The sequence below is a fragment of the Phaenicophaeus curvirostris genome, chromosome 13, assembly GCF_032191515.1.
Source record: "Phaenicophaeus curvirostris isolate KB17595 chromosome 13, BPBGC_Pcur_1.0, whole genome shotgun sequence".
NCBI classification, from domain to species: domain Eukaryota; kingdom Metazoa; phylum Chordata; class Aves; order Cuculiformes; family Cuculidae; genus Phaenicophaeus; species Phaenicophaeus curvirostris.
This window is the reverse complement of record NC_091404.1, coordinates 14,445,122-14,473,056: the sequence shown is the minus strand read 5'-3', so window position 1 is coordinate 14,473,056 and position 27,935 is coordinate 14,445,122. Positions and strand designations below refer to the sequence as shown.

The 27,935-nt window shown below is 39.0% G+C and overlaps 1 protein-coding gene across 3 annotated transcripts; it reads right to left on the bottom strand.

Annotated features, from left to right (window-relative positions):
* Positions 1–756: 756 nt before the first annotated feature.
* PHF6 (PHD finger protein 6) lies at positions 757–26,370 on the bottom strand. Of its 3 annotated transcripts, none has more exons than XM_069867325.1 (11): positions 26,079–26,370; positions 21,279–21,458; positions 20,973–21,074; positions 18,178–18,311; positions 17,836–17,879; positions 8,406–8,572; positions 8,083–8,226; positions 6,776–6,880; positions 5,846–5,979; positions 5,080–5,209; positions 757–1,829 (listed from the first exon to the last, which is right to left on the bottom strand). In XM_069867325.1, exons 2-10 carry the CDS (start codon positions 21,414–21,416, stop codon positions 5,080–5,082), a joined length of 1,098 nt encoding a protein of 365 aa, XP_069723426.1. In that variant the 5' UTR covers positions 21,417–21,458; positions 26,079–26,370; the 3' UTR covers positions 757–1,829. The 3 variants fall into 3 exon arrangements, with proteins under 3 accessions (XP_069723426.1, XP_069723424.1, XP_069723427.1); XM_069867323.1 differs by having other exon boundaries at positions 757–4,787; positions 26,079–26,368; XM_069867326.1 differs by having other exon boundaries at positions 757–4,787; positions 8,406–8,569; positions 26,079–26,367.
* Positions 26,371–27,935: the final 1,565 nt, after the last annotated feature.

Below are 27,935 nucleotides of genomic sequence, written 5' to 3'. Positions count from 1 at the left end.
TAAAAGAAAAGATGAGAAATGAAACGCATGGCTGTGAGCCTTGAGGTCAAGCTCAGGAGCTCTGCCAGCACAGTGTTCTGCTCCAGAACCACAGTTCTCCGCCTCCCTTGCAGTAGGCAACATAAAGACTCAAAGCTGGGTGGCATTCAGGTTAGCTTTATCCCCAGCATCTCCAGCCTACATTTGCACCAGCCCCATAAAACATCCACTAACTTTTCCTTTAAAGCCTCAAATTCCAGCAATTCTACAACTTGTCCACGAACAGTATTCCAGAGCTTAACACCTCCTGCTGTCACAGCCAACCTCCTATTCTGATGTCTGAGCTAAAGGTCTCCTGCCGCAACATAGTCAGTTTTTCTTATCCTACCTGTAGCAGTGAGGGAGTGTTTATTTCCTTTTTCTTTGCAGCCTGGATGTGGCTGCTCTTCTGCAGCATTACACTCTGCATTCCCTTGGTATCTTTAGTCAAAGTTAATTTGCTCTCAAAAAAAGAAAAAAAAAAGTACTTGAATGGTAAGAACAGGAACCTTCTGTCAGTCCGTCACGTCACGTTATTAACCAGTGGTGAATGCCAAGCAGCTTGCCCACTGCACAGAGTGAAGGATACACAAATACGCAGTTACTAATGAGCGTGTTTCTTGCATCTCTTCTGGTAAAATGTCCACGTGCCCGTAACCTCAACAGAAAATACTGTGTTTATGGATTAAACAACAGCTTTAAGGTTACACTTTCAGAAAAAGGACAGATATGCGAATATGAAATTCATAACTCATTTATTGAATATATATATGCAAGGATACCAATAAAAAGAAACTAATACTGCAAACTACAATTTTGGAAGTAAAGCCAATATAACAGGAACAAAATATATATAACATTGTAGATAGGAATGCATTTACCCTCTTTGATACATTCCTTGCCTTTACACCTAATGTAAATGTATGCTAGAGCAAAAGCTGCAAACGTTAGTCTAACCTGAGTGCTTTTTGACAAGCAACAGTTCTCCAGGATCCCTTCAGGGTTGAGATGTCACTGCTGACTAATGAATGTGCATACATCTGCATCTATAGAAACGGCTTCAACAAGTATATAAATCAAGAGCTGGCTGTGTTCTGCTTTTAATCTCCATCACTAACACAGTGGAATCTGTTTCAGGTGACAGGGGAGAAGAGTTACTATTTGCTATAATGTACTTTCAGCTCTCTCAAGATTAACTTCATCTAATGAGGATTAATTTTCTTGTCAATCTGATTGAGCATATTAGTATTTTTGGAATGCACCGATTATCACCTGCGAGATAAGTCTGGTATTTCAAACAGGTTATCACCACTTCATCTTTCCCTCTGGTTTAGCATGAAGTTATTTTTCACATAGGCAGCAGTAAGAAGCAAACTCTCTTCCTTTATGTTACATTTTAGAGCCACATTCAGTATAATCATACCCTTCTAGATCAGCACAGCTCTTTATGCCTGAAGATCAGACTTTGTGGAGTGTAGGTGATAGACTTATTGCTACCTTCCAGGAGTTAAGCTGGTCTAACTCCTACTAGAGCCTTATCACAGAACCTCCTGTGGATCAACACCTGCGGAAAGAGTATGTCTTTTGATCTGATCTGTTGCATCCTAGCTAGCTGCACTGACGCTGGTATTGAGCGGGCCTTTCACCCTTCCTTGAAATGCAGTGATAGCACAGCTTACTGCTATAGTGTTTGATCACGCCTTGAGACTCTGGCATTATACCAGCTGTATCCTCAAGTTATTTGAACAATATCCTCCTGATGCCTGTCCTTCCTTGGTACAGTCCTTTCTTGGTATAGCACAATCGCAGATCTGTTAATACAGAGATACAGTGAGTTGGGGAGACCTGTTCATAGAGATACAGTAAGCTGGGGAGAAACCTCCCTTCTCAAGAGGGTTCCAGGCATCTTAAACAGGACACGCACTGCTCTTGGGAGTAAAAGAAATGCCCAAAGGCCAAAATAATAATAAAAAACCCCAACAAGTTCATAAGACAAGATTCGTTAAATTCATGAGTTTTCCAATTGTGAGATGAAAGCAGAAGATGCCTATTTAAATAAAAAACAAACCCTCAGTAACAAATAGACTGCATTAATTTAACTAGCTAATTTAAACATACCTATTTCACCTATAGAGCACTTCCATTACTTCTAACATTTCTGGGAAGGCAGTAGATGCTCCAGAATAATCTTCAATATATGCTTGCAAAGATTACACTGCTTTACCCCCCAAAAAATTCAGACAGACTGTCTGAAATTCCAAGCTAAAATACACATAAAAAGACAGTAATGGCAGTATTTTGTTTTTAAAAAATGATGTAAATGTTGTATACTATCATACATTGTCATGCTTTTTTAAAACTACAATTAAGGACATAAGAGATGTACAGTAAATACACTGCTGAGGTACATTTCTTCTAAATATTAACACCACGACAGAATTACTCCCCAGCAGGTGATGCTACTTGGGAACATATAAATACAATTTTTACATTGTAAGGCACTTTTACCCAGCATACATGAGTTGGAGTCAGTAATGACAAATTTGAGGCTTGTAAGAAAAAACATTTTTGCTTTTGACTTTGTTTCCATGAATTCTGAATTAATGACATTTTTAGTCAGGCCATCTTAGCACAAAGAGGTAACAGGCAAACCAGCCACTTGCTTTTCTGCTACCAGAAGGTAAAGTGCTGTTTTGGTTCTTTGAGGCATGGAGTGGGGTAATTATTGGACAAGTGAATTACTGGATTGAATATCACACTAAGCAACTGATACAGGGTGAATTAGAGCTTAGTCTCGAATACAATCAGTATGCTGGCAGGTCTACCCAATGCAACCTTAGTAAAAATACAGTAGCTGCAAACAAAGTGCCTTTTTTCCATGGGAGAGCCATGTCTGAGGCACAAATCTAGAAGTTAAACATTGAAGGATGTTATTTTGCATCCTAAAACTGTTCTGAGTGGCTGAAAAATGTTCATATTCTAGGAGAAACAAAACACCTTGATAGACAATTTCAATAATCGATCTGTCACTGCAATTCAAGTCACGCTTTTAATTTTGAAAGTTACAAATACAAAATAAAAATGATCAATGGCATCATGTTTAGAGCAGTAACTGAATATTTTCTGTACACAGCAATATTTTTTCCCGAAACTGCATTATTCTCCAGGAAAGCAAACAGAATTGATTGAATTCTAACAGATAAAGTGTTAGAAACTCCAATACACAGTAATTGAGTCCCTTGAGACATTAAGGGAATGCATAAGAAGACAAATGACACATGTTAAATCTTTTAAAAATACAAGTAAAAAATGCTACAGAAACTCATGTTACAAATGGACTGTTTTTGCAATACCAATCACAGAAGAACTGTAGCAGTTTATATTCAAATCAGTGTATTTTGCTTGTTTCCTTCCTTCAAATCCAGAAGTATTGTTGGGAGTTCAGAGTGAAACAAGTCAAAACCCTAAACAAACAATAAGGTGATGCGATAGCAAATGACAAACATGTGGACTAGATTCAGCTTTTTGGTTTTATTTAAGCAAGTCTGAGAATGTGCTTTAACAGACCAATTGAAGAAGCCAGTAGCAATGAGAAATGACAAGGTGTTTCGAAAGCAGTCAGAGGACTGATCTGTTAGGTTTGGTATAGCCTAGATCTGATTATTCCCTAAAAGAACATCAACTCTAGCAATCAGAATTCCATGACATGATGGTGACTTGACAGAAAGAGGAAAAAATAGTCACTAAAACAATAAGGATGATAAGCAAAGTTTCTCATATAGTGGTCATAAAATTAAAAAATAAATACCAATCTAGCAAAAAAGGTTGTTTCCTCATTCTTACAGAATATGGGACCTTTACGCATATTCTGGACAAAACATGAAGTGTTCCACACAACATGGAACACTTGAGGTATGGATGTCAGATATGGTGGCTAAATTCCATAGCGAGTTAAGAGTTGTAACTCTCTGAAGTAAAAGAGACTGGGCTGCAAAGTCCAAACATTTGTATAGCAAGGTTTTAATCACACTTAATGAAGTGTTCTTTGTAATTCAGGGACACAGGGAGAGGTGAGTAGTCGGGAAAAGAATGAACTACAGCCCTTTGGCATGAGTTCTAAAGCTCACAGCTCAGAACCAACAGCTGCTCAAGTAAATCTTCCGCTAACAATGCTGGGCGGAATGAGCAATCACAACAGGAACAACCTGAAATGTTCAAGCGTGCTTCGGTGTACGCTGAGTCCTTTTCTACTGTGTGCTTTGCAAGCAAAAACAGAGAGCGGCTTTCCCACGTATAGCTCTGTAACTTGTGTATGAAGAAAATGCAAAATTCACAAAGTACCAGCTTGTTGCCACCACAAACTTGTCCATGTTGTTAATTAAACTAGCTAAGACCTTCCCTCATCGCGTGAATCCACTAAACAACTTACACATTCCAAATCTTAAGTTTTTTATTCAGTCCAGAAATATAGATCTTACTTCATTTCAATGTCTGCCTTAACTTTTGACACTGTACATATTACATATCATTTATATAGTGTTTCATTTTTTCCAGACACTGCAGACTACAAACTACATAATATTGACATGTAAAACTCTGCCACTTACTGAAGGCTCACACACATGAACGTTTCAGGCAGTTCAAAGAAATTTAACAGAATTGGGTAGTAAAAAGTTACTGACCCTTTTCTGATCTTAGAAAACAATTTAAAAGAATTAGTAGTTATGATGTCTTAGCCATTCCCAGTTCTATAACTCTGTCCCTTGAACCTGTTTAAAAAATGATGAAAACAATAGTAAATTTAAAATCATACAGAAAAGCATTTAGCAGCTCTGACATTACATCTACATACAGCGACAAAAATGAGGGTCTCCCTTCTTATACTGTTACAAAGTCAGCTGGATTTAAAAAACAACAAATCCTCCCCATTTTTCTACAGTATGCCAATAAAAAGTACTTATCTGCATACACTAGAATTAAATACTTCACTGCAATAAACTACATTAAATGTATATTGCATATCGGTCTCAGTAACAGATCTATCAGGAGTAACTTCCATACCTAGTTTCCATTGAGCTGCTGCTGAGGAATGTCATTATGGTCACTGCCTGTTTTGCCACGGCTTTTGCTTTCTCTTTCTTCATCCTCTTCATCTCTTTCATCATTTCCACTATGGTTTTTACAATAGAGTCTAGCACAACAAAAGGAACAGTGAAGACTTTTGCTAAAAACATCTGTCAAAACCACACTTCCCTCTCAATTAGTTTTGAGATGCACCACAAGTCAATCGTTAATTCTTTTTAGCTCAATGATAGTTTTCAGAAAAGCATCAGTTAAACTGAGAAAGAAAACAAGGTTGAAGACTAGCACACACAACTGTGATCAAGTCTACTTTGCAAGAACTGCTACTGCGCTGCTCAGAGAATGCCCTCTGGTGGCACAATCACACTGGCAACTCAACTGCAGCCCAATCACTAACGCCAGCGGTTCAGAAAGCGGAAAGTTACAGTACCCAAAAACCCAAAACCAGCCACAGAACACATCAATATTGAGCAACTGTGACAAATTATCCATGAATTGTTGAGAAAAATGAATTGATGAGAAAAAAGTCAATTGATTTTCTCATTTCTCATATTACAACACTACAAAAATTTTAGTTAGCAGCGTAACTGAAAGATTTTGCAAAGTCAATTACTTAAAAATACCATTTTAAATTAAGTAATAATCTCTTCGTCAATACCATACTTGACTAGCCAAGTTAGGCAGAAAAAGTGCCACGAAATATCCTCACTTTCATTATAGATTCAAGAATTACATAGGTTCTTACTTATAAATTCCTCGTGACATATTCTCAATGTATTTAGCTTTGTCTTCTACTCCACAGTGGTAATGGTATGTTTTTATGCAGGCTTTAATTTCACACCCGATAGTAGCACCAGGCTGGCTGCAGAGTGTGCATTTCTGTGCAAGGGAAAGAAGAGAAGGGCACTGTCAGCTTTTCAGTCTCTTGCCTCTTAGTATTCAGTTTAGTGTTCCTCATATTTAAGGATACCATTTTGGAACACGGTAATTTCTCTGGCAGATGATCCTCCCAATGAAAAGTTAATCAGATACTGTAAAACAGAAGCAATATAATACTAACCTATTAAAATATGAACACTAGGAATTAACCGTTCATCTGACTGAAAATTGCTACATGATTGCATGTATTACTGCATTTCCAAGATAAGTTTTATTGCTGCTGAAGGTAGTATGCTGAGATATGAAGACCCTTAAATGGTTTTTTCAAGCAACAATACTGTTAGGTTTTTTGCTTTCTTACACCCTTAAATTCTTACTGATTTAAAAGCATTCTGAATTTTAATAAAATACAGCGTGACATTTCACTAACATTCCCAACTCTGAGGCCTTAATGTTTTCACATTAAAACATAAAAATAACTGGAAACACGTAACTGCAAAAACTTATTCTCAAAGTGTATTTGTAGTTTTACACAGCGTGCTTTTAGCAACACAGGATCCAAAGCTGTCACTCTTATGGTTACAAGGAGGCTAGTAATATTTTACTATTTAAGAACCCTAAATGCCATTAATTCTGAAGGAGACTCCTATCTGGCTCCTTGTCCCAAAAGTAACAAGACATTTAAATTTTGTGTTTGCAAACAAAGGAAAGCATTGTTTCACAAAAGAAAGGAGGCAGAGCTGTATACACCTGATTTGAATCACTAACACGCTCATCACATTCTGCAGACACGTACCATTCTTTTTCCTCTCTTGATTTCTTGAAGTACAGTTTTGATATCAAAATCACCAAACTCTGCCCTTGAAGTTGTTGTTAGCTGGACAGTGCCAGAAGAGAACAACTGTAAAACAAGCAAGTCAAAATAATTTCAAGTCACCAATGCAATTAGAGATCTTTTTATGTGGAGTAATAATTGAGCATTGCCCATCCCCTTCCGTGATCTCAGACAGCATGCACTTTACCAACAAACTAGGAAAAAACCATGCTGAGTAATTAGAATGACGAGAATTCCTTCTGCTACCCACCTGACTGCTTTAATGGCATTTGTTGCCTTGGAGCAACAAGGAGCAGACAAGAAGTAACAACATGATGAAAATACAAAGTAATAGATGAGCAATATTACCAATTACACCACTGAACCCTTCAGGAATATTCCATTTCCTTCCCTGTAACACACATAGCTCAGCTTTATGGCACGGCTGATGCCAACGTACCTGACAAGGCCTGAGGGATGACAACGGAGCACAGTAAGTACCACCCCTGCTATCACTGTGCTGATATATTCAGTTTAAACTGACTTAAACCTGAAACTTGGGTGCACAAAGTAGCAAAGAACACTCCAAGACTCAAGGCTGCTGGCACACACCAGCTAGGAGTGAGGTGAGGTATAGGAAGACAATTAATACTCCACAGATTGCCTGGGCTACTCATTCATTCTAAGGTGCAACAGTAACTCCGACAGTCTGTTACTCAGAGCCCTACCTCACTGGTAGAATGAGTTCTATGAAAAAGAGCACAATCCGCTCAAGTGCATCGAAATCAGCAGATGCTTTTCAGGCTGATAGTTGCATAAATGTGTTTATCTAAAGGAAAGGGTTTTGTACAGCCCCCATACCCGCTCTACTCAATACACCAGCCTGAACCCACTGGTCAGAAAATAAAGGAAGGTCATGGATCCTTCACAGAATGCCTGCAGAGTGAAGTATTTTATTTTTGGAGTGGATTCTTTCAGTTAAAACTGTTTTCTGTTTTTCTTTTTAAATATTATGTATGCATTTAGACCCTAAGGGAGCATTTTTAATAAGCTAACAAGTCTCCCTGAGCTAATTCCATCTCTTTGCATGTAGCCAACTTTCATCCATATTGCCTGCAGTGAAAATAAATGAATTGCTCACTTCGCAACACTTCAGTGCTTAAAGAGATCATCAGCACACAGACAATACACGCACATAATTACATGTGAGGGTAGTGTACTAAAACCTAAAATAGCAATTCAGGCAAAATTCAAATCACGGACTGGTTAACAACAATACTGTTACTCACCATGCACTTATAATGTGCTGCAGCCTTTTTGGCATTAAATATATGAAGCTTTCCTCTAGCTTCATTTTCTTCTTCACCTGCATGACAGAATCCACATTTAGGTTTTGTATCACTGGGGCTGCTTCTGTGGGGAGACCTGTCTCTCTGAAAGAAAAACATTCTACTAAAATATACTGCTGGGTTACAAATAAGGTTGTAATTTTTCAAAGCCTGTGGCCACCAGCTGGAGGCTCAGACAAATGCAAATTTTAATAAAAATTATATTTGCAGAGAAGAAATATGCAATTCTGTCTTCTAAGAAGGTTAGCATATTTACTGCTTACATAGGAACTGCTTTCTATTTCATCTGTGCCATGTGAGGATGTAGATCTAGTGTCTTCTGATTGCCCTTTTAAATTTGTTTTTCTTGGCTTTCCCTTACGACCCCTCCTTTTTCCTTTGGGAGGTGAAGGATCCAACTCGTGTTCATTGATACTTTCTTCTAAATCTGCTTTAGAAGTCAGAAAACATCATCAAATAACATTCTCAAAATTTACACAAAACAAACCGAACAACAACAAAACAACAGACAAGAAAAAACATAACCTGTGTTTCCTGCGTTTTGGTCAGAAATCAAATAGCAGTTTTTTCCCATTTATTACAAACATGCAACTGCAGATGCTGAAAACATTATTTATTTCTTTACACATATCACACTGCTTTCCACCTTTATAACATCATTTATGAAGAATTAGCATTTCTTACAACTTCTACGTTCAGACACACACATTCACCTCCACTGAAAATAACTCATTCAAACTACACTGACACCAGAAAATGTTTTCAATCACAAAACAAGCTTTTAATTTATTTTTCTGTGATGCAGAACTCCAGTGTAAATTGCCTTTAATATGCCAGTGTTTCTATATAACTTATTAATTTGTGCCTTTTGACCTAAGGACATCAAGTTTTAACACAGAAGTGTGTTTTGCCTCCATGAGACAAACCTAACATTTCATTTTAGTTACAACATATTTCATAGCTACACCTAAAAGAAGCCACCCGTTTACAGAAAATCATCCACACTGACAATATCCCAGATAAAGTATTTATAGACCATTAAGAAGAAAAGAACATACATTTTCAATACAGACATACTGAAGACATCTGACAAGCTCCTTTGAAGATGTCAGCTCAACTGCTGAATACTAGAGAACTGTAGTCCAGTATCCTAGCAGACTGTCCATTTGATTACTCAAAGCTCTACAGTTAATAAAGATCAATCCTGCAAGCTTAAGATTGCTTCCAATATGATCTAGTCAGGTTGTATCAGACAGTGAACAGTCAGCTCTCTTCAGTCCCTACCACCCTTCCTGATCATCAGCTGCTCACAGAAGCATCTTTTGTTTTTTTTTCTTTTCGTACATAACACCCACCCCTGCTCAAACTGCAAAGATGTTTCGTCAGACTTGTTTAAAGAAACATGCACACACACACACACCACTGAACATGCTTCTCAAAATCCAAACCACGATCACCAACATCAGACCCCAAACAGAAGGAAACCCCAATCAGAAGATTTGGGGCATCTACTTTATATAGTAATGGGCCACTTAACAGTAATAATACTACGCAGCTATTATTATTGTTGTTGTTGTTGTTATTACTATTATTGCATTGCTAGGGCGCTTATCACCATTACATCCTGGTCTCATCACCCAGAAGTCAGGACATCTTATTTTGAGACTAGATGGTGCTCCACCAGAACTCATCTTTCTTATCCATTATCACGTGAAAATCAAATCACATTTCTATCTCATGATTAGCAGTGACTGAACTGCACAAAAGTTTGAAGTCAAAGACTTGAACATATCCCACAACCAACAACTTGGAGTAGAAGATAACGTGGATTAGAAAATAACTAACCTCCCAGCCTGAGGCCGTGCACACTGACTGACTATGAAACTCAGCTCAGTCTATCATCTCTGTTGCCAATCCCCAAGAGCACTACAGCTTCTTGCACTTTTACTAATGACAAAGAAAACCAATTCAAACGCATCACAACACGTTATACTGAAATAGAATTCCCCACAAGCTTTACTCTGTTGTATGGTTGGAAAGTGGAAAAAAAAAAAGGAGAATGAATTAATACAAATCTGCGAGTTATTTTGGCTTAAACTGGCAGATTACTCAGCTAGATACACATATTCCCAACTGCTACTAAAATACATCAGTCTACCTATAACAACATTCCCATGCTTTAATATATAACTATTTTCTAACTAGATGACAAAAGCACCATTTTAGTTTGAAAAAATGAAATAAAATACATGAGACAACACTACTTGTATTTTCTTCTTCGAATTTCCCATCTAACCTTCTTTTTCATTTATCATTACTTGCTGAATTAAGCAATAATCCCCAAGCAAGACTATGCAATTTAGATATCATACCTCTCAGACTGTATATAGCTAATTTTATTATAATCTGAAAACCTCTTTAACAGAAAACATTTATTTTATCTTGTCCCTCATCATATACATGAACTCTCCCCATGTATCACACAAGTCTGTGAATCTTTGTCACTACTTTTACATCAACAGAAATCTGGGTGGGGGGAAAGTCTTAAACCAATGTGACTATTAAATGGTTGACCCCTTAAATAACGTCAGTAAGAAGTTAAGTACTACTTATAAAATCATTCCATGGATTTCCCTACTTGATGAAGCTAAATGTAGTCCTTTCACCAAGATTCCTTATTTTTCCAAAGCTCCTTATAAATTCTCTCAACCATAATCCTTTCCACCTCTTACTCCAGCCTTATTTTCTAAATATCATTAAAGCATATCCTGAACTCTCCACACTTTTAAAACTGGAAGCAAATCAGAATTGCTAAAACCCAAGCACACATGAAAACCAGTAAGAAATGTCACAGCCTCCTTCAAGAATAAATTCATAAGAGCTATTTTTTATTCTACAATTATTAGAATATTTAAGATCTGAAAAGTAAAAATGCTATATGTTTAAAAGGTTGTTTCAGCGTAAGATAAAAGCAACACCAAGACTGCACAGCTTTCTTAGAAAATGGATTTTCCTTTTGTGCTCAAAACTAGTACTTCTCCAAGAGCTCAGCATCCAGTGAAATCCAGATGCTATATGGCCCCTTCATTAAAATAAAATTCCTTGCAGATCTATGTCTCCTGCTACAAGTGACGTGGACCTACAGATTAACATTAATGAGATGTGAGGATCTGCTCTACCACAGCGATCTGCAAAACTGACACCTCATGGTTTCCTTGTAGTTCCTCTCATTTTTACAGCACTATGAACTAGCGTAACAGTACACGAAAAAAAGAGATTGTAACCATCTTTAAAACACACCTGCCTTGGACGGTCTTCACTGTTTAATACACAGTTTGGTTGGTGCCCTATCCCTCCCCTCAAGCCCACTGCCAGCTTACCCTGTTTCCCTGGCATCTGATGGTTGGGTGTTTCCAACTTCTCATGTCAGCTTGAACTAAGGAAAACACAAAAAGTTGTTCAACTCCTCCCTGACCAGACGACGTTTTATCACGGATATCACCCATACTCTGAATCCCCTGAGATACCCTAGATATTCTTCAGCTGTCCCCCAACCCATACCCCATTACTGCATTGATTTTTAAAATCATCACAATGTTCTCAACATAACTTTATCTAAAGTCTTCCAAGGAGGTATCTTACGAGCTTTCTTCAGAAGTCCTTACATGCTATGTCTGAAAAAAAACAAGCTCAATACGCAACACAGTCTGAGAAGGAGGGGTAGGGGTTAGAAATCAAGAGGAAACATTCCATGTTTTCAAAAGCACCTAAGAACACGATATTGTAAATTCAGATGAGTGGAGAGACGAGCAGCAACAAGCCCCAAATTTGCATTTTAGAAATCCATGAGCAGTACAAAGTACCACAAAAAGAAGACTAACAAAATGCTGTGTTACATAAATTGTTAACAGGGAGACTCGGCTTCAGAGAGAAAGCTAAAAATTCTCCTTTGATCAGGACTAGAAGGAAAAGGGATCAAGATGTTTTGCTGTTTAAAATAAGGCTTGGCAGAGGAAGAGGCTGAGATATCACGGATCTATTCTGTATTGCATCTGCTTGAAACATACAGGGAATCACCATTTTCCAAAAGCTAGGTTAAACTAAAGTAATAAAAGAATTAAGTGATGTAAAGGTTGTGAAAGAACAACTGAAAAGAGGATGTGTACAACAAAGGCTAACACTGCTCTCTACATTACCTCAAACAATAGACTAAGTGAGCCAGAAGCAAGGGGGCCAAGTCTGTGTGAGGAAAATAATAAACAAGACTGGCAAAATATAATTGCAAGTAGGACTCAATGTAAAAAGAAGCTAAAACATAGAATGTGGAAGTGGCTTAGATGTGGTGTTACGTAAATCTGAAATCACGCATATATATTTGAAGTTTTACTGTGCATTTGGGATAAAAGAGAACCTAAAAACCACAAAGACCAAAATCAACCTTACTAGATTTTTAGAAGAAAAACAGAATATAAGGGACAAAGAAAAATGTACGTTAGCATCTTAAAGGAAGATGTCCTTAAAATACAGCTTAAAACCTGGAAAATCATATTGTCCCAGTAGCCAGTGATAAAAATGTGAACCATCGATAAGCATTAACATGGACCAGAGATTTGCATGAAAACCCTTGCAAGCAAAAATTTAGGTAAAGTGATCAAGAAATAGCAGTAGCTTTTATCAGCAAGTGACGTGAAATCAACAATCAAAATGCTGAACATAAACAATAAACCAAATAATTTTTCTTTTTAAATGGAAAAAGACTAAGTTTCCCAAAACATATCCAAACTGGAAAAAGTAAGAGAAGAAAAAAAAAAATCAAATTGCTCCTTAGGTCTCATCACTAATACGTCCTCCGAAAGTACCAGATACCTCAAGGAATTGACGACTCTTGTTTAAAATCCATCTCTGATGGAATAGTAGCTACATTATGAAGCACTCGAGTTTATTTAATTAAGTACATTTAACATGGAAAATTAGTAAAATAGTCTTCCATAACCATACAATCTAAAGGCTTCTTCAAGCAAACAATCATTGGCAAAGACTGAAGACAGACTATACACTTCGCTTATCTGCGTAATCAGAAAGCTTATGGCAGCTGGTATGACAAACGTGTTAAGTGTGAGCTAGGTGACCAAGTTTCTATTTGTGTAACGTCTTGCCTAGAAAGGAAGAATTTTAGTGTAAACACCACAGCACAGGTCGTCAAGTAGGACAAACCGCTCACCGCGTTACTTTTAAAGGTTTTCCTTTTCCATTAGCTGTGTGTTTATCTGCAAGACAACACCATTGCAATGCTTCCCCCAAACACCTCGTTAGCCTATAATGGACCACACAGGAGATTGCAAACTTACTGCTGGGACCTTCTAGCTTTGTCCTAACGCTACACAGACGCTTAATGCCACTTTCAGCACAGCGTTCTCCATAAGCCAGACAGCAAGAAGACTGAGCTAGTGGAGCTGAGGAAGTATTCGTTACTGTACACCAGCAGAACTGAAGTGACGCTGAACCGCAATGTTACAGAAACTTTCATCCCTGACTGCATTAAAGCAAGCTCAAGCCACGAGCAGCGTTACAGAAAATGCAATTATGAGGAAACACCAATTAAAGAATCCACAGGTGAATCAGGATGTCACCTAACTATAATGCTGAAAAGTTTTGCATGTTTTTCCTGCCAGGCTCTGGCTTACACAGTGCTTTGAAAAAGTACTCGGTATGAAATAGACTGCAGCATCTCTAAATAGGTCTCAAAGAGAAACATTATCCCTACTCAACATACTGAGCAGTACGACAAGCAGAGATTTCACATCTCATCTGCAGAATAAGATGAAAGGAATGCTGAGACAGAGAATGTCCTTATTTCCATTGTGGAAACAATTCCCTGAGGCTTAGAGTACAGCTACAACAGGAATTATGGACACTTTATTTTCTAGCCCCACAGTCTCCAAACATCTGTTTTAAAGATTAACAAACTAGTAACATGGTTGTCTTCATTATTCTTTCATTCACTAATATGTAACAGAAGAATGAAATTACATTTTTATCTTTGTTTATATTAAACTATTCCTGATCCACTGAATTGTTTTCAACTCAACACAGGGGTCAAGGCAGCCCCACCTGAAGGGAACTGAAAGGTACCAGATTTTAAATTTTTCAACAATTATTTCCAGTACATTGGGATAAATTTCAACAACCAGTTGAAAAACCTTCAGTCCATCAATGCTCTACTCTTCAAAAAGAATAAATGCAATTGTATCCCACCAAACAGCAATAATTATCCGTGACAGTCTGACAGCACTGGCATCAGCTCCTTAGACCTATCAGGCACTGAAAACTTACACAGTTTGCCTAAACTATGAGTTAAACTATTACTTGAAGTTCAGGTCAGATTATTTTGTTAGATTTGTAACCAGCAATACAAAAATCTGTACATGAAACTTTCAGTAGCTTGGTCTGCTCCTCTGAGCAGGTGTCTTCAAATCTGTTGACCCCACAGGCACAAGTTACTGCAAAGCGTCCGAGCGCTTCACTTTCACTGTGTTTCTCCCAATTAGTGGGGACACAGCCCAGAAGAAACACTCTGAAGTGTGTGCACACAAAGGAAATACAGGAGAAATTCTCCTGTGACACCTGAAGGCTAGGCCATACAGATAAATTACACAAGAGCAATAAGCTGCTGAAACAAACAATGAATTTAAGAGCACAATACTTTTCTGCCATTCTTCATATTTTTATATTCAAAGAAAATAGAAGGTAGTTCAGAAATTCCCATCAATTAAACAGAAATGAACTTTCATTGCTCATTAATTTTATCTTGATGAGTAAGCAGATAGTCTGATGAATTCTCACTCCACTTGAACGTCATGACATCAACAAATAACACCTAAGAGGGATGTTTTATTATGTTTCAACTGAGTAACTAATTCCAACACAGGCTCACTTTTCCATGCAGCCTCCAGAAATGTTCTTTGACTGTTATTAAATGGTTAAAAGATACTTCTTTTAAAATGCAACTTCTAAAAAAAGATAAATCAGCCAGACAGCAGACTGTCACAAGCACAACCCCCAAAGCATCTATCTTCTAGGGAAAGGAAGGAAAACTCATTATTACACAGCAGTACTACCTACAGAAAACAAACCGTTCTGGACTTCAAATACTCCTAAACACTTCCAATAACCACTAAAAGAAGTAGCATAATAAAAATACTTGGACTGCAACAATTGCATGTGGATACAGAGAACAAAGAATAAACCCCAGATGTTCTACACTGACCAAGAAAAAAAAAAAACCCACCAGCATCCCAGGGCAGGAGCAATAAGTTTCCACTTTAAAGGACTGATAATTCCAGCGCCTCTGTGCACCTACATTGAGTGACGTAACCACAGATGAGCCTTAACTATTCTGTTATGAAAACACTACTGAGCGCAAGGACTCATGAAAATGAAAACAAAAACAAAACAAAAAAAAAGCAGCTATGTTCTATACTCCTCACTAGTCTATTTACTCTTCTCTGCAAGTTTTTTCCGGTTTCACATACCACCATTCTTTCATATTTAAATTCCGCTTTGATATTCACATTTCCCTCAAGAAATAAACCAACAAAATACATATATAAAGCTTCAGCTCACCATCCCGCATTTTCCAGTTGCCATTTCACAAACTTCAGCATTTAAATATTTAGAAACAATCCCTCTGAAGTCCCTTCTTAAACTCTGAAAGCTACCCTGTATATTTCTATCTTTTAAAGGTAGTTAAGTTTTCAATGTACCAAAATATCAGTGCTCTACAAGGCTATAAGTCATTTCCATGAGACAGTTGCACTAGATATTTTTACTTTCTTTGACGTAAAGGAGGTCTGTCACAAAAGAACCCCAGCTTGTAGCATTACCAAATCCAGAGCTATAATCAATAATATTCTATGGTCATAGCTCCCTAACTGTGTGGACTAAAAAGAAAACATTCTCTTGAAAAGAGCACTGAGAAAAATTTCAGTTGAATATTAAACAAAAACCGGAACCCTAAAACGCAACCTATAACTACAAATATTTCTAGAAGCGTAAAGCATAACAGCACTAAATATTTTAAACCAAAAAAACGAGTGCAAGGTTAAATGCTAAATGAGATACTATTGGGTTCTTTGGCCTCAGTGTTTGAGTGACATTGTTCACTCCTCCTTCTCATACCCTCAACCTAAGAGTCTCTTCAGATGAGTTTAATGTGTTAATAAATTGCCATCACCTGCATTTAAGAAAAAAGCCACTACATCTCTGCAGTAATTTTCCCATGTATTCTCAGGCAAATACATACACGTATGAAATTTAAAAGCCTTTGCTGTTAGAGAGTGGCACCATACAATTGGAGGTAACAGTTTCTGAAATTAAAGACGACCACAAGCTCAGATCCTGCAAGGAGTTCCAAGCAGGAGAAGTTGTACATTGGCATGGGGCTCCAGACAGAACTGGAGGCATTTTTCAATAGACATCAAACAGGGAACCATTTGTAAGTAAGTATAAAGGACGATATTTAAATATCATCAGTTAAACAGATTAATCTCTCTCTGGACTCAAATGTCTTCCATAATCTGTTTCTGCTAACAAGCAAAACAAATCCCAAAATGAAGAAACACAGTGCCAAGCTACAAGATAACATGGCCCTGTCTCTTTGGAGAAATAATATTGCATGCATGCTGCTTTTCTTGTTTAAACCTAGTAATAGCAGAATCGGAGAGCATTTTATGCAAAGCACAATAATAATTATTTAAATAGACTGAAAAAAAAAAAATCTGTTTTCATTTGGGATCGTCTATTGTCTTTAGTATCTTTCTAAATACTGAACCAACATCCAAACTTTGCCACCTACTACCCACAGCATAAAAAGTAGAATATTGACTTAGAAATACATTTGGCAGAAAGAGACTGAAGTACTTTATGAAATGTATCTCCACTAAGTAGTGTGATGGCATTTCAGCTGAACATGACGCAAAATGTAAATTAACATAAATAATTCTCTTACCAAACTCAGACACAGCAGGAAAAGGGAAAAAACCTGCATAAATATACACCAGCACAACTAGTCTGGAGTTTTAATAGACCACTCAATTTATTTACGTTTGTGGCATATCACCCTTCACACATTTCACTACTCTCCTCTGCAAAGACGCTCAGCATTTACAAACATATCCATACAGCTTTTTTTGTTTATCAACATTACTACATTACACAGAAATATACCCAGAAGTGATCTGATCACAAACCTTTTCATTTACTATTGGGTCCTTCTCATACAAAGAGTTAAACTCTATTTAGTAGTTAAAAAAACAATGAATGTTTAGGAACATTAGCAACAGCAAAAATCAGCTATTACGTGACGAAGTATTTCAGATGTTAATACTGTGAGTATTTACTAACAACAAATATAAGCCAACTTCTTCACAGAAGGGAATGCATTACTTAAAACCAAACTTGGTTTTGACAGAACATAAAATCTTTCCAGTATCCTAAAATTTATGTCTTAAGTTTTACTCCACCTCAAGCAATAACTTTTCTCTAAAGACAGAGATCAGGTGGGCTTCCAAACTTATTGCTTCTTGAAAAAATGTAGTTCTAATTTTCACTGAAAACATTTATAATCTCAAAAAATATTAAATTTAACCAAAGTATCTTTCTACAATGGGAAAAATTTATATTGAATAATTTTACCTTCAGAGTTATGCGTAGATTTCTTGTGTTTTCGACATAAAATCCTATAAACAAAGTAGTTGAAAACTGTCAAGTCAGTCATGATTCACAGATTATTTACTCATCTTTTAAATTTAAACGCCAGTACATTTTTCTCCCACTTGTAAGACTCACTGATAAACAAATCTTGCAGTGAAAATATGCTTTTCTAGCACATCACTATTTGGAATACCACAAGCATTAGATTTTTTTTGTAACAGTTCTGTTTAGATTGTTTTGGTTTGTTGTTTTTTTTTTTTAAAAAAAAAAAGAAGAACGTGAAATATAAATAAAAAATAAACATAGCAAATGAGTAATAGTTACATGTAAATGCCTTGTGAGGGTTTCTCTCTTATCTGAGCTTTATCATGCAAAGCACAGTAGTAGTGATATGTCTTATGACATGTTTTCACATCACAGCCAATGGTCGCTCCAGGACAATGGCACAAAGAGCACATCTGTAAAGAAAAAGAAAGCACAATTTGTGTTACTGTTGGCTTAGTATTTCTGAGTTTAAAAATGATATAGTTGCCACTCCTGGTGACAAAATGAATGTTGTTACGCACTTGGCATTACTCTTCCTGCTCTCAGGAATTTTTTCATAGTTTATTTTAAAATAAAGATGAAGTTTGTTGCAATTATGCAACAACATAATAACCATCGTATGTCGATTACCAACTCAAAGAAAGTAAGTAATTTACTTTTGTGGAATATCACACACTTGATGGGAGTGACACAGCCATTCACCCAAATACCACACTGTGAAAAACAGTTTGTTTGTACCAACCATTTCAGACAAGTTAAAATCATAATTTGTACCTGTTTCATTCTGAATTATATTAAGAAGGTATGAGAGAGAGAAAAAAACCCCCCACCCACTTGGCAATGCTTCTGGCAGCCAGAAATACTGTTGAGCTGCCAATTCACCTTAGCCTCAGCAGCTAACCTTACCTTTTTTCTACAGTTATTTCCTTAAGCTGTTTCCTAAACACTGAATTTTGTGAAATAGTTAATAATAAATTAAATAAAATGAATTTATTTCAATTAGACTAAACTTCAATTCTTATCGTGCAGAATACGTTAAATAGGAGCCTGTTGCTTTACTCTTCTTCCCCAAAAATTAAGTCTTCTCATAATTAGATTCATCATTGCTAAATTGTCCACTGCCTTTCTCATTCTGTGTTAAGAAAGGAAGCAACTGATATTACAACAATATTTTTCTCTGTATTATTTTCTGCTGACCTAAGATTGCCCCAAAATATCAGAAATTCCCATTAAACTCTCCTCACAAGACAACCAGAGGTTTTGGTTTGTATGTCGCATGTTGCCCATGCTCCTGAAAGACTAATTCCAAACCATAATCCTAAGTGTGCAATGTAGGGTACTCCTTAGGTACATCTTTGTGGAATACACTTTCTGCCCATCACACTAGCTCAGCTAAATTCTTGTTCATCTCAAATATGCCAAACCAATACATCAAAGTTATTTATCACCATCCTGGTTTTCAATTTTAACAAAGTTAACTGAACAGTAAAAATGTCAAAGCCTTGAATCATCTCCATTTACTCCTCTGCAGGCTCTGAACTGGTATGGTTACATGCTGTTCCCTAGTTATCTAATTTGTATCGGTATTTCATCCCATAAATTTGTTATACGTTATGGTCTGATATACGATAATGGCTGATCAAAGCTCTTTATAGAAGCCTAGGCTGAAATGCTCTCTATTCAATCCATTTTAGTCAGAACTTCAGCACTTTTAAAGCCAGAAATGACTAAAAGAAAATTCTTTATGAATGCTCTGATGTATCTGTATGAACAAAACAGACCACAGGAATTTTTGACTTACAGGTCTATGTCTCCTGACACTAATAAAACATTTATTCCATTGGCACAAGTCCAACTGTCAACAGATTAATTAATTCCCAAGTTATATCGGGTATGTGTGTAGTGTGCCAAGCTGCAAAATAGGTAAGCTCTTTAAATTAAAAAAAGCCTTCCATGCACAGCTAACAAATAAATAATAATAACGACATTGGAGCCTTGTAGTCCCAAATGTTTAGACTTCACAAGTTTTTACAACTGGCCTATCATGATTTGAAATTACAAACTTTTCTCACACAGAAATATATTCCCATCAGAAAGGCTCTACACATCAGTTGTTATCTCTTCAAGTAATGCACAGTCTTCAGTTTTCAGCATGTTTCTGGTCAAAAGCAGCACCTCCTGAAGGAAAGCAACTGTGTAAAATCTGTCCGCAGACAAATTTAGCTCAAGCTATCAATACAACTGCTTTACCCAGTGCACCACATTGAGATATTTTTCCTCCATGCGTGCCCACATAAAAGAAAAGGCAAGAGCAGAGAGCTGGCCTCAGAGGAGATACTTGGGCCAACTCTAACCACACAGCTTTAAGCTTCCTATACAAGTCAACGGAGAAAGGCAGATGCCTCCAGAGCTGTAGTTTTCTGACAGCCAGACACAGAAATAAGGCACCCAAGTTAAGATCTAAAATTATCTTGTAAATTCCCTCCAAATAGGAAACACCTCAGGACTGTGAATCTATCACGTTAACCAGAGCCAGGAGTTCTGCAAAAAGCTGAACCAGGTGCCTGATGCACACAGCTAGTGAGCTCCAAGATCACATCCAGCTGTTGTGTCAGTGAAGGAACACACATTCAGAAGCAGAAAGACAGAAACCACCAATGACATAAAAAGAAATTATCTTCAAAACCCCTTAAGAGACTCAAGAATCAAAAAGTCTCCTGGTGATCTATAGTAGCATCCACTGTGTGTTTGTTGGAAATTCCTAATCGCAACACGAACAACTTGTGAATAGTTATTTCATTGTGCTTCAGCTAATTAGAGCAAATAAAGTCCCCTGCATTGCAAAAAAGTTCAAATGGAACTGGATGAAATATAGGACTACTATTACATAGCCACAGCTCTACAATAATATTTCAGACTACTCTCAGTAGCCCACGAACTGGTAAACACATAAGAGTGCTTTAAATAACTAAGCTGGAAATTTTTCATGCGAAGAGTGAGCTGATAATTTGTTACAAGTATTTTGAGAAAGCCTCAGTCATTTCCCAAGTGGAAGGCCAAAATTAGAGACTTACCAATTTAGTGCCCCTCTTTATTTCTTTCTGAATATCTTCAATAGAGAATCCACCAAGACTCTCATTATCAGTGTGTGAGGACACCAGTGCAGATGAGAACAGCTAAAATTATAAGAACAAAACTTATTTTTTTATGTTTTAAGGGTGTAAGTGATTTAGAACATTTATACATACAAAACCCACAAAAAATTCAAATTAGAGTGATTAAACATTTGCACCAATACCACAGCTGGTTGCTTTTTTCATTCGTTTGTAGCCTTTTACTAGCTCACTGCATTCCATTCCCTCTTCCTATGGGTTACTTACCATACATTTGTGATGTGCTGCCACCTTCTGGTTTTCTGACATCAATAATTGTCCACATTCATTATCTTTATTAGATCTACAAAACCCACACTTCCTTTGTCTTGAAGAGACTTTTTTCTGTCCAACTGAGCTTGTCATGATTTTAAATGACCTTAGAATGCCACTTCAATCCTCTCAATGCTACAGGAAAGAAAAGGTGCAAGCAGCATGTTAACATCAGTTTTAACCGACAGTTTTATAAATAAAATATTGGTTGCTTGAAAAGGCTGCCCCTTTTTACCCCTTCCTTTATGCATCCAAATAAACACGCATCCAACAGAGGCTGTATTTTGCCAACTATGCATGAAATTGTACCAGCAAGCAGAATTATTTCTTTAGGCAACAGTATTAGAACATTAACATAAAATTTCAGATATGAACGTAAAACTTAGAGGGCGAAAAATAAAATAAGTGGGAACTAGAACCAGGACTGCAAACATAGAGGGAAAAGTTCCTGGAATTCCTTCATTCTATTCTTATGTTAACTATGACAGCAAAGGAATTTACAGGAAACACACTACCTGTGCATGCAATAAAGCACACAGCACTGAATTTCTTTAAAAATAGAAGTAAAGGCGCCCCACAAGAGTCCAGCGGAGCATCCAGAACAGGTTTTGAGTGTAAAAGCTCACAAAGCAGCAGAGCAGATGAGCAGCCACCCTTAGATGAGGGCAGAGATGAGAAGATAAAACGTTACCATTTTCGGTATTACGCCGATACAGTGTGGCTGTCAAACAGCATCAGGAACTAACTTTTAGAAGGATCTATGACTAACCTGCTGCAACAGAAACCTTTAAGACCCACAATTAATTTATAAGTACAGTACTAGTTTTTCAGTTAAGTGCATGAGAGCTGCTATTCTCATCTAAGAAAAGTAACTCAACCTGAATCACAAACTTCTCATGTGTTACATGTTTTAAAATGTGCTGCTTAACACTGAAGTCCCAATGCCCTCATCAGGCAGACACTACAAGTTCAGAAGCGAAAACACCCACCAAGTGTAGGTGCTTCCTGGCCCACTGTTGAGCAGACTGTGTTCATTTGTTTCTACATTTCTCAAGAAATAAAGTACTGTCCCCTTCGTACCAAAATGCTCAGAGCTTTTCACGTTGGAGAGTGAAGCCTTACTGTCAGAACTGACCACAACTACAATAAACGCATCCTCCTTAACCTCTGTCTATGTGAACAAGAAAAGGCACCACATAGTTTGTTATTACTGTCAGAAATAGCATAAAAACTAGCCATAAAAGCAGCAGGGTTGCAACACATCTGGACTGCGCTTACAGCAGCGATCTGCACAAAAAAGCATGACTGTGACATTTGCATGAGCAAACCTGCCTGCTTCTCCACGCTGTCAGCCCCTCATAATACTAACATCACTCACTATTCTTCACATCGAAAGCAAACGAATGTCATTAAGTTACTGTCAACATGTCCTACGCTGAAAGGCAACCCTTTTGGATTCTTGCTCTTCCGTTCCAACAGATTTTCACAAACTTAGTTTTCACCATTTGTCTTGCAATGCTTCCTACAAAACTCCTGCATGAACAGTGTCTGTCCCGTACCAATTGCCTTTGCTTTATCAACAGCTTCATTCACCTTCTTTTGTAACTGGAGGGCAGTTCACTGGCTGGTGACGCATATTCATAAGAAGAAGGCATAGATTTCAGATCTTGCTGATTTGCACAAAAAAATGTGCTAATCTGGATAAACCAGTCACACCCTTTGGCAGTGGATATCGAGAGTCCTTAAGCGTTAAACACAAAAGAATTACTATACTGTATTCTTCTAAAGAAAAAAGAAAACAAGAGCATTCTGTAACCCCTTATGAGTAGAAAGAAGGAATCAATTCTGAAGGAAAGATATAAGAACTTTCAATTTAAAAAAAAATTATTTAAAAAAATTTGGGAGCAGGAAAAAGATCAACAAAAGATGAGCAGGAAATAATATCACAAAAATTTGTTTTCAGATCACAGTCAGTAGCTCAATATAAATCACAATGATAGCCTAGAAATATATTAACAAAATATTTTTAAATGCAAGAAGTTTGGCTTTAATATAAATAATTTGATATACATACATTCATTTGGGTCTACCTGTTTCATTTTACATCCAGACTATATCAGTGACAGCAACAAAAGTAGTTCTTCAAAGGAAGGCATGGATTTCCTTCAATACACTCATACAGGTTCTACTGTCTTACAGCAGTAAGAACTACTACTACAAAAAATATCTATCTTGAATTTAACAAGCAAATTCATATTCTAGAAAATGCAAATAATTTATAGAACGCATAAAAACTGATTAAGTGGCTGTCATCATCTTTAATTTATTAGAATAGTAACTTTCCAAAAACACGATCATAAAGAACCTTCTCACAGCCGGGTGCAGTCAACTGCTCTCAGCTCTGTGCCTCCAGCGCACCAACAGGCACGAGAAGGCAAATCATTACAGTAATATTAGAGCCTGACATAACCTCACTTTTGCCTAATTACATTTTTAAGGCTTACACAGAAGTTAAAAATAATGCCAATATTTACCTGATGATGGATGGATGTTGATGTTTTAACACCACCAACAAAAATTAAATTAGCAAATATTATGTTTTGGAATACTTCTGTAATTATAAATAATTTAATATTTGAAAAATTACTCAAAACAGACCAAAAAAGCATCCAAGTACGCCAAAAAGAAAACCCACAGTCTTTTCATTGTCAGATTAAATTATGCTGAAAGCATTTAGGAAGGATATCTATAAGTTTTCTTCACAATCCTGTGTTCATTCATGTTTCCTGTACTAACACTCCTAAAAAAACCATCACAGCTCGAGAAATATTTCAGAAGCATTTCATCTGGAGACCTCTCCCTAAATCCTGCTTGCTTTCTCATAAACATGATAAAACACTGCCCTGGGATCACCTTCCTTTGTGCCAAAATGCACTCTTGTCCTGCCCGTTTAAAAATACCTATTTTCTGAAAAAGATGAACCAAGTTACTCAGCTTATGCCACAGACCCAGAATTCTGAATGAAACACTCAAAATTCTGTTTTCACTTCTTGAGCTAAATCACCAAAACCAACTAATCCAACCTGCCAAGTTATCAAGCTACATTTCATTGGAAGAATAAAAATAATGCAACTTAAAACGAGCTCAGTATTTCCATCTTGCCTATTTAAAAAGCTAACAAATGGATAAGACTCATAAAACAGTATTTAAATAGACGGCTGACAGAAACCTCGCTTGTCAGCTTTGTCAGAGAAAGTCTTAGAGAGTGGCTGACAGGAAGCCGTGGGATCACTGCCCAGGAGGGCAGGCACCATCCCTACCAAAAGGGATACAACTGCCACAAAACTCAGACTATTACGCACAGGTAGGTTTTCCAAAGGCTTGGTCTTAAAAAATGAAGTCGCATCTATGCCCAAAACCCACAAACGAAGAAACTAATTTGGTTACTTTCCACTCAAAAACCCTTGTTGATTTGCATTCATGTTTCTCAATGTCCACCAAGGTGTTCAGCACACACAGCTCGAACACTGCTTTACCGAGTTGCTCTAGACAACAGGCTTTCAAATGTAAAAGAGCAGCGCGAGTTCAACAACTTCCAGGAAAAGAAGGGGACTCTCGCTGCGCAAAACATTGTTCAGAACCGAAGACAGAGACTAACCTGGATTCTAATTTCTAGTTATTGCCAGAATATGTTTCAAGAGCTACTGCCTGTTTATAGAAGCGAAGGCCCCACTTGTACTCCCAACAAGGGTCATGATTTATACTGTACCCTCTCAGGTAGAGTTTGCTTTGCTGAATGCCCTGTATGCTTACAAAATTATAGAGAAGATCTTCTAGGATTTAAATTTATATGCGGAGAATATTTCAGGTACCTCAGAAAAATCTACAAGACTAGTACAAAAACTTCGTAACATTTCATTAAACACTCTGCAGTGGTTCTGACTACCAGGAAAAGCTACGAAAATATTTGCCTTGCTTATTTCAAGATGCTCACTAGAGATGCCAGATTCCCTGCTCAAGAAACTTTCAGGCTCTTTCTAGTTCCCACGGCCAACCACCCATTCCCAGGGCATCATTCTGAAGAAGGGGGTGAGGCTGGAAAGAAGAGGGGGATCCTCTCAGTGTTTGTAGTTGAGAACCCAAAGTTACCAGGCCCAGGGAAATCTTTATCAGAGAGTGATGCTCACACAGCATCCTGCAGCCACCAGGACAAGTGGGATAGGAACTTAACCATGGAACTTCCTTCAAAAGAAGAAACCAAAGTGGGACAAGGCTAAGGGAAGGCCCAGCCCTGGGAAGTCTGAACAATAACAACGGAGCGGTTAACCGAAAACTGCACAAAAGGAGCCCACGGCACGGCAGCCCCGGTGGGCAGCGCAGACACCGGCAGGGAAGCGGGAGGCGAGCCGGTAAGGACCCCACGATTGAGGAGGGGGGCGGCGGCCCCTCCCCGCAAGGCTCCCGGGAAAGGCGCGATCCCCCCCCTGCCCCCGCCAATCCTCCCCGAATCTGAGGGAATCGGGATTCAGAGACAAGGGGGGACGGATCCCCCGGGGGGACGGGGCGAGGGGGGCGGGTAACGGCAGCGGGGGCGCCCCGAGAGGGCAGCGCCGGGTGCCGTGTCCCCCCGGGGGCGGCGGAGGGGCTCGGCCGAGGCCCAGGGGAGGCGGCGGGAGGGCCGTGGGGTCCGCACACTGCCCCGGGAGCGCGGCTAAGCGGCGGCTGGGCGGGTCGGTCGGTCGGTCGGTCACTCACCCGTGCGGCGGGCGCGGCGCCGGGGAGGGGAAAGGAAAGGAGCGGAGCAGCTCGGGCGCACCCGCACCCCCCCGTCACCGCGGGTCGCTCAGCGCCTCTCGCTCGCCGGGACCGTCCCTTTCATTCGGGGCAGGGGACGCTGCGCCGCTGCCGCCGCCGCCGCCGCCGAGCGCACGCACGCACGTACGTACGTACGTACGTACGCACGCACGCACGGCGCGTCCGGGCCGCTGCGGGGCGGCGCCCGATTGGCGCGCGACGCGGCGCGGCGGGAGCACGCCGGGCCCTCGCGCCCTCCTGCGCATGCGCGCTCCTCACCTACCCGGGAGGGAGCCAGGAAATGGAGGAGACGGGGAGAGCCCCGCGCATGCGCACTGATCAGGCGCGGCCGTTGGCGGGGCGAGACGCGCATGCGCGTCCCCCTCCCCGCCCCCTCCCCGCCGCTCTGCGCGCATGCGCGCAGAGCGGCGGGGAGGGGGCGGGGAGGGGGGACGCGCATGCGCAAAGCGGCGTGAAGGGCGCGTCATGGCGCTGGGTTGTGGGGTTCCCCTCAGAGCTGCTCAGAGGAAATATAACTGTACTTTAGCTTAAATCAAAATGTTCTGCTTTTAAATCTTCCACATACTGTATCAAATCCCTCCTTCTCTTGTCAGGTCTTCCCCAAAAGGGAAGGTTTAGGCTGGACTGTGTTCAGTTCTGGGCCCCTCACCACAAGAAGGATGTTGAGGCTCTGGAGCGAGTCCAGAGAAGAGCAACGAGGCTGGTGAAGGGGCTGGAGAACAGGCCTTATGAGGAGCGGCTGAGAGAGCTGGGGGTGTTTAGTCTGGAGAAGAGGAGGCTGAGGGGAGACCTCATTGCTCTCTACAACTACCTGAAGGGAGGTTGTGGAGAGGAGGGTGCTGGCCTCTTCTCCCAAGTGACAGGGGACAGGACAAGAGGGAATGACCTCAAGCTCCACCAGGGGAGATTTAGGCTGGACATTAGGAAAAAATTCTTCACAGAAAGGGTCATTGGTCACTGGCAGAGTCTGCCCAGGGAGGTGGTTGATTCACCTTCCCTGGAGGTGTTTAAGGCACGGGTGGACGAGGTGCTAAGGGACATGGTTTAGTGTTTGATAGGAATGGTTGGACTCGATGATCTGGTGGGTCTCTTCCAACCTGGTTATTCTATGATTCTATGATTCTCTGATTCTAAAACCAGCCCACCAAACCCGATGCTCAAGGTCCCATCTAGCTAAACACCTATTAATACGTCTATTCGTTAGGTTACCCGATTCTACTTTAACATAAAATCGCTTATTTCCTTAGCTAGGGTAAAGATGTCCTTCAGGTAATGTTAAGCAATTGTGAATTTTTCCTATCTGATATCCCTTTTTTCATCAGACGTTTTCAACTGAATAAAATTCAACCATCTCAAGGTTAGGATCATCTCAAGGTTAAGAATGAATAAATTTAGGAGTGGTTGGACTCGATGATCCGGTGGGTCTCTTCCAACCTGGTTATTCTGTGATTCTGTGATTCTGTGAACCTTGCGCTGATTAACTACTGAGTTCGTCATTTTCTTAAGATTAAGTGTCTACATCCCTGACCAAAGGCCAAGTTGTTTATAGAAGATATTAACTGTCTGCATCTCTGCGCAGATACTAGGATGTTTGTAGAAGATAGCAAGTGTCTGTACTAAAGTGTTTATAGTAAACAAACAAAGCAAACGAGGTGCAGAATACGTTCTCCTTATCCCCTTGAATAATACCTCGAATCCTGCGTTCAGTTTTGGGCCCCTCATTACAAGCAGGACATTAAGGTGCTGCAGCACGTCCAGAGAAGGGCGACAAAGCTGGTGAGGGGGCTGAAGCACAAG

Coding starts and splice junctions, on each gene's coding strand:
- PHF6 (XM_069867325.1), bottom strand. CDS start 21,416: ATGACAAGCTCAGTTGGACAGAAAAAAGTCTCTTCAAGACAAAGGAAG. Junction 6,881..8,082: donor CAGCACATTATAAGTGCATG/GTGAGTAACAGT, acceptor CTTGTTTTACAG/TTGTTCTCTTCTGGCACTGT. Junction 5,980..6,775: donor TCAAGAGAGGAAAAAGAATG/GTACGTGTCTGC, acceptor TCCCTTGCACAG/AAATGCACACTCTGCAGCCA.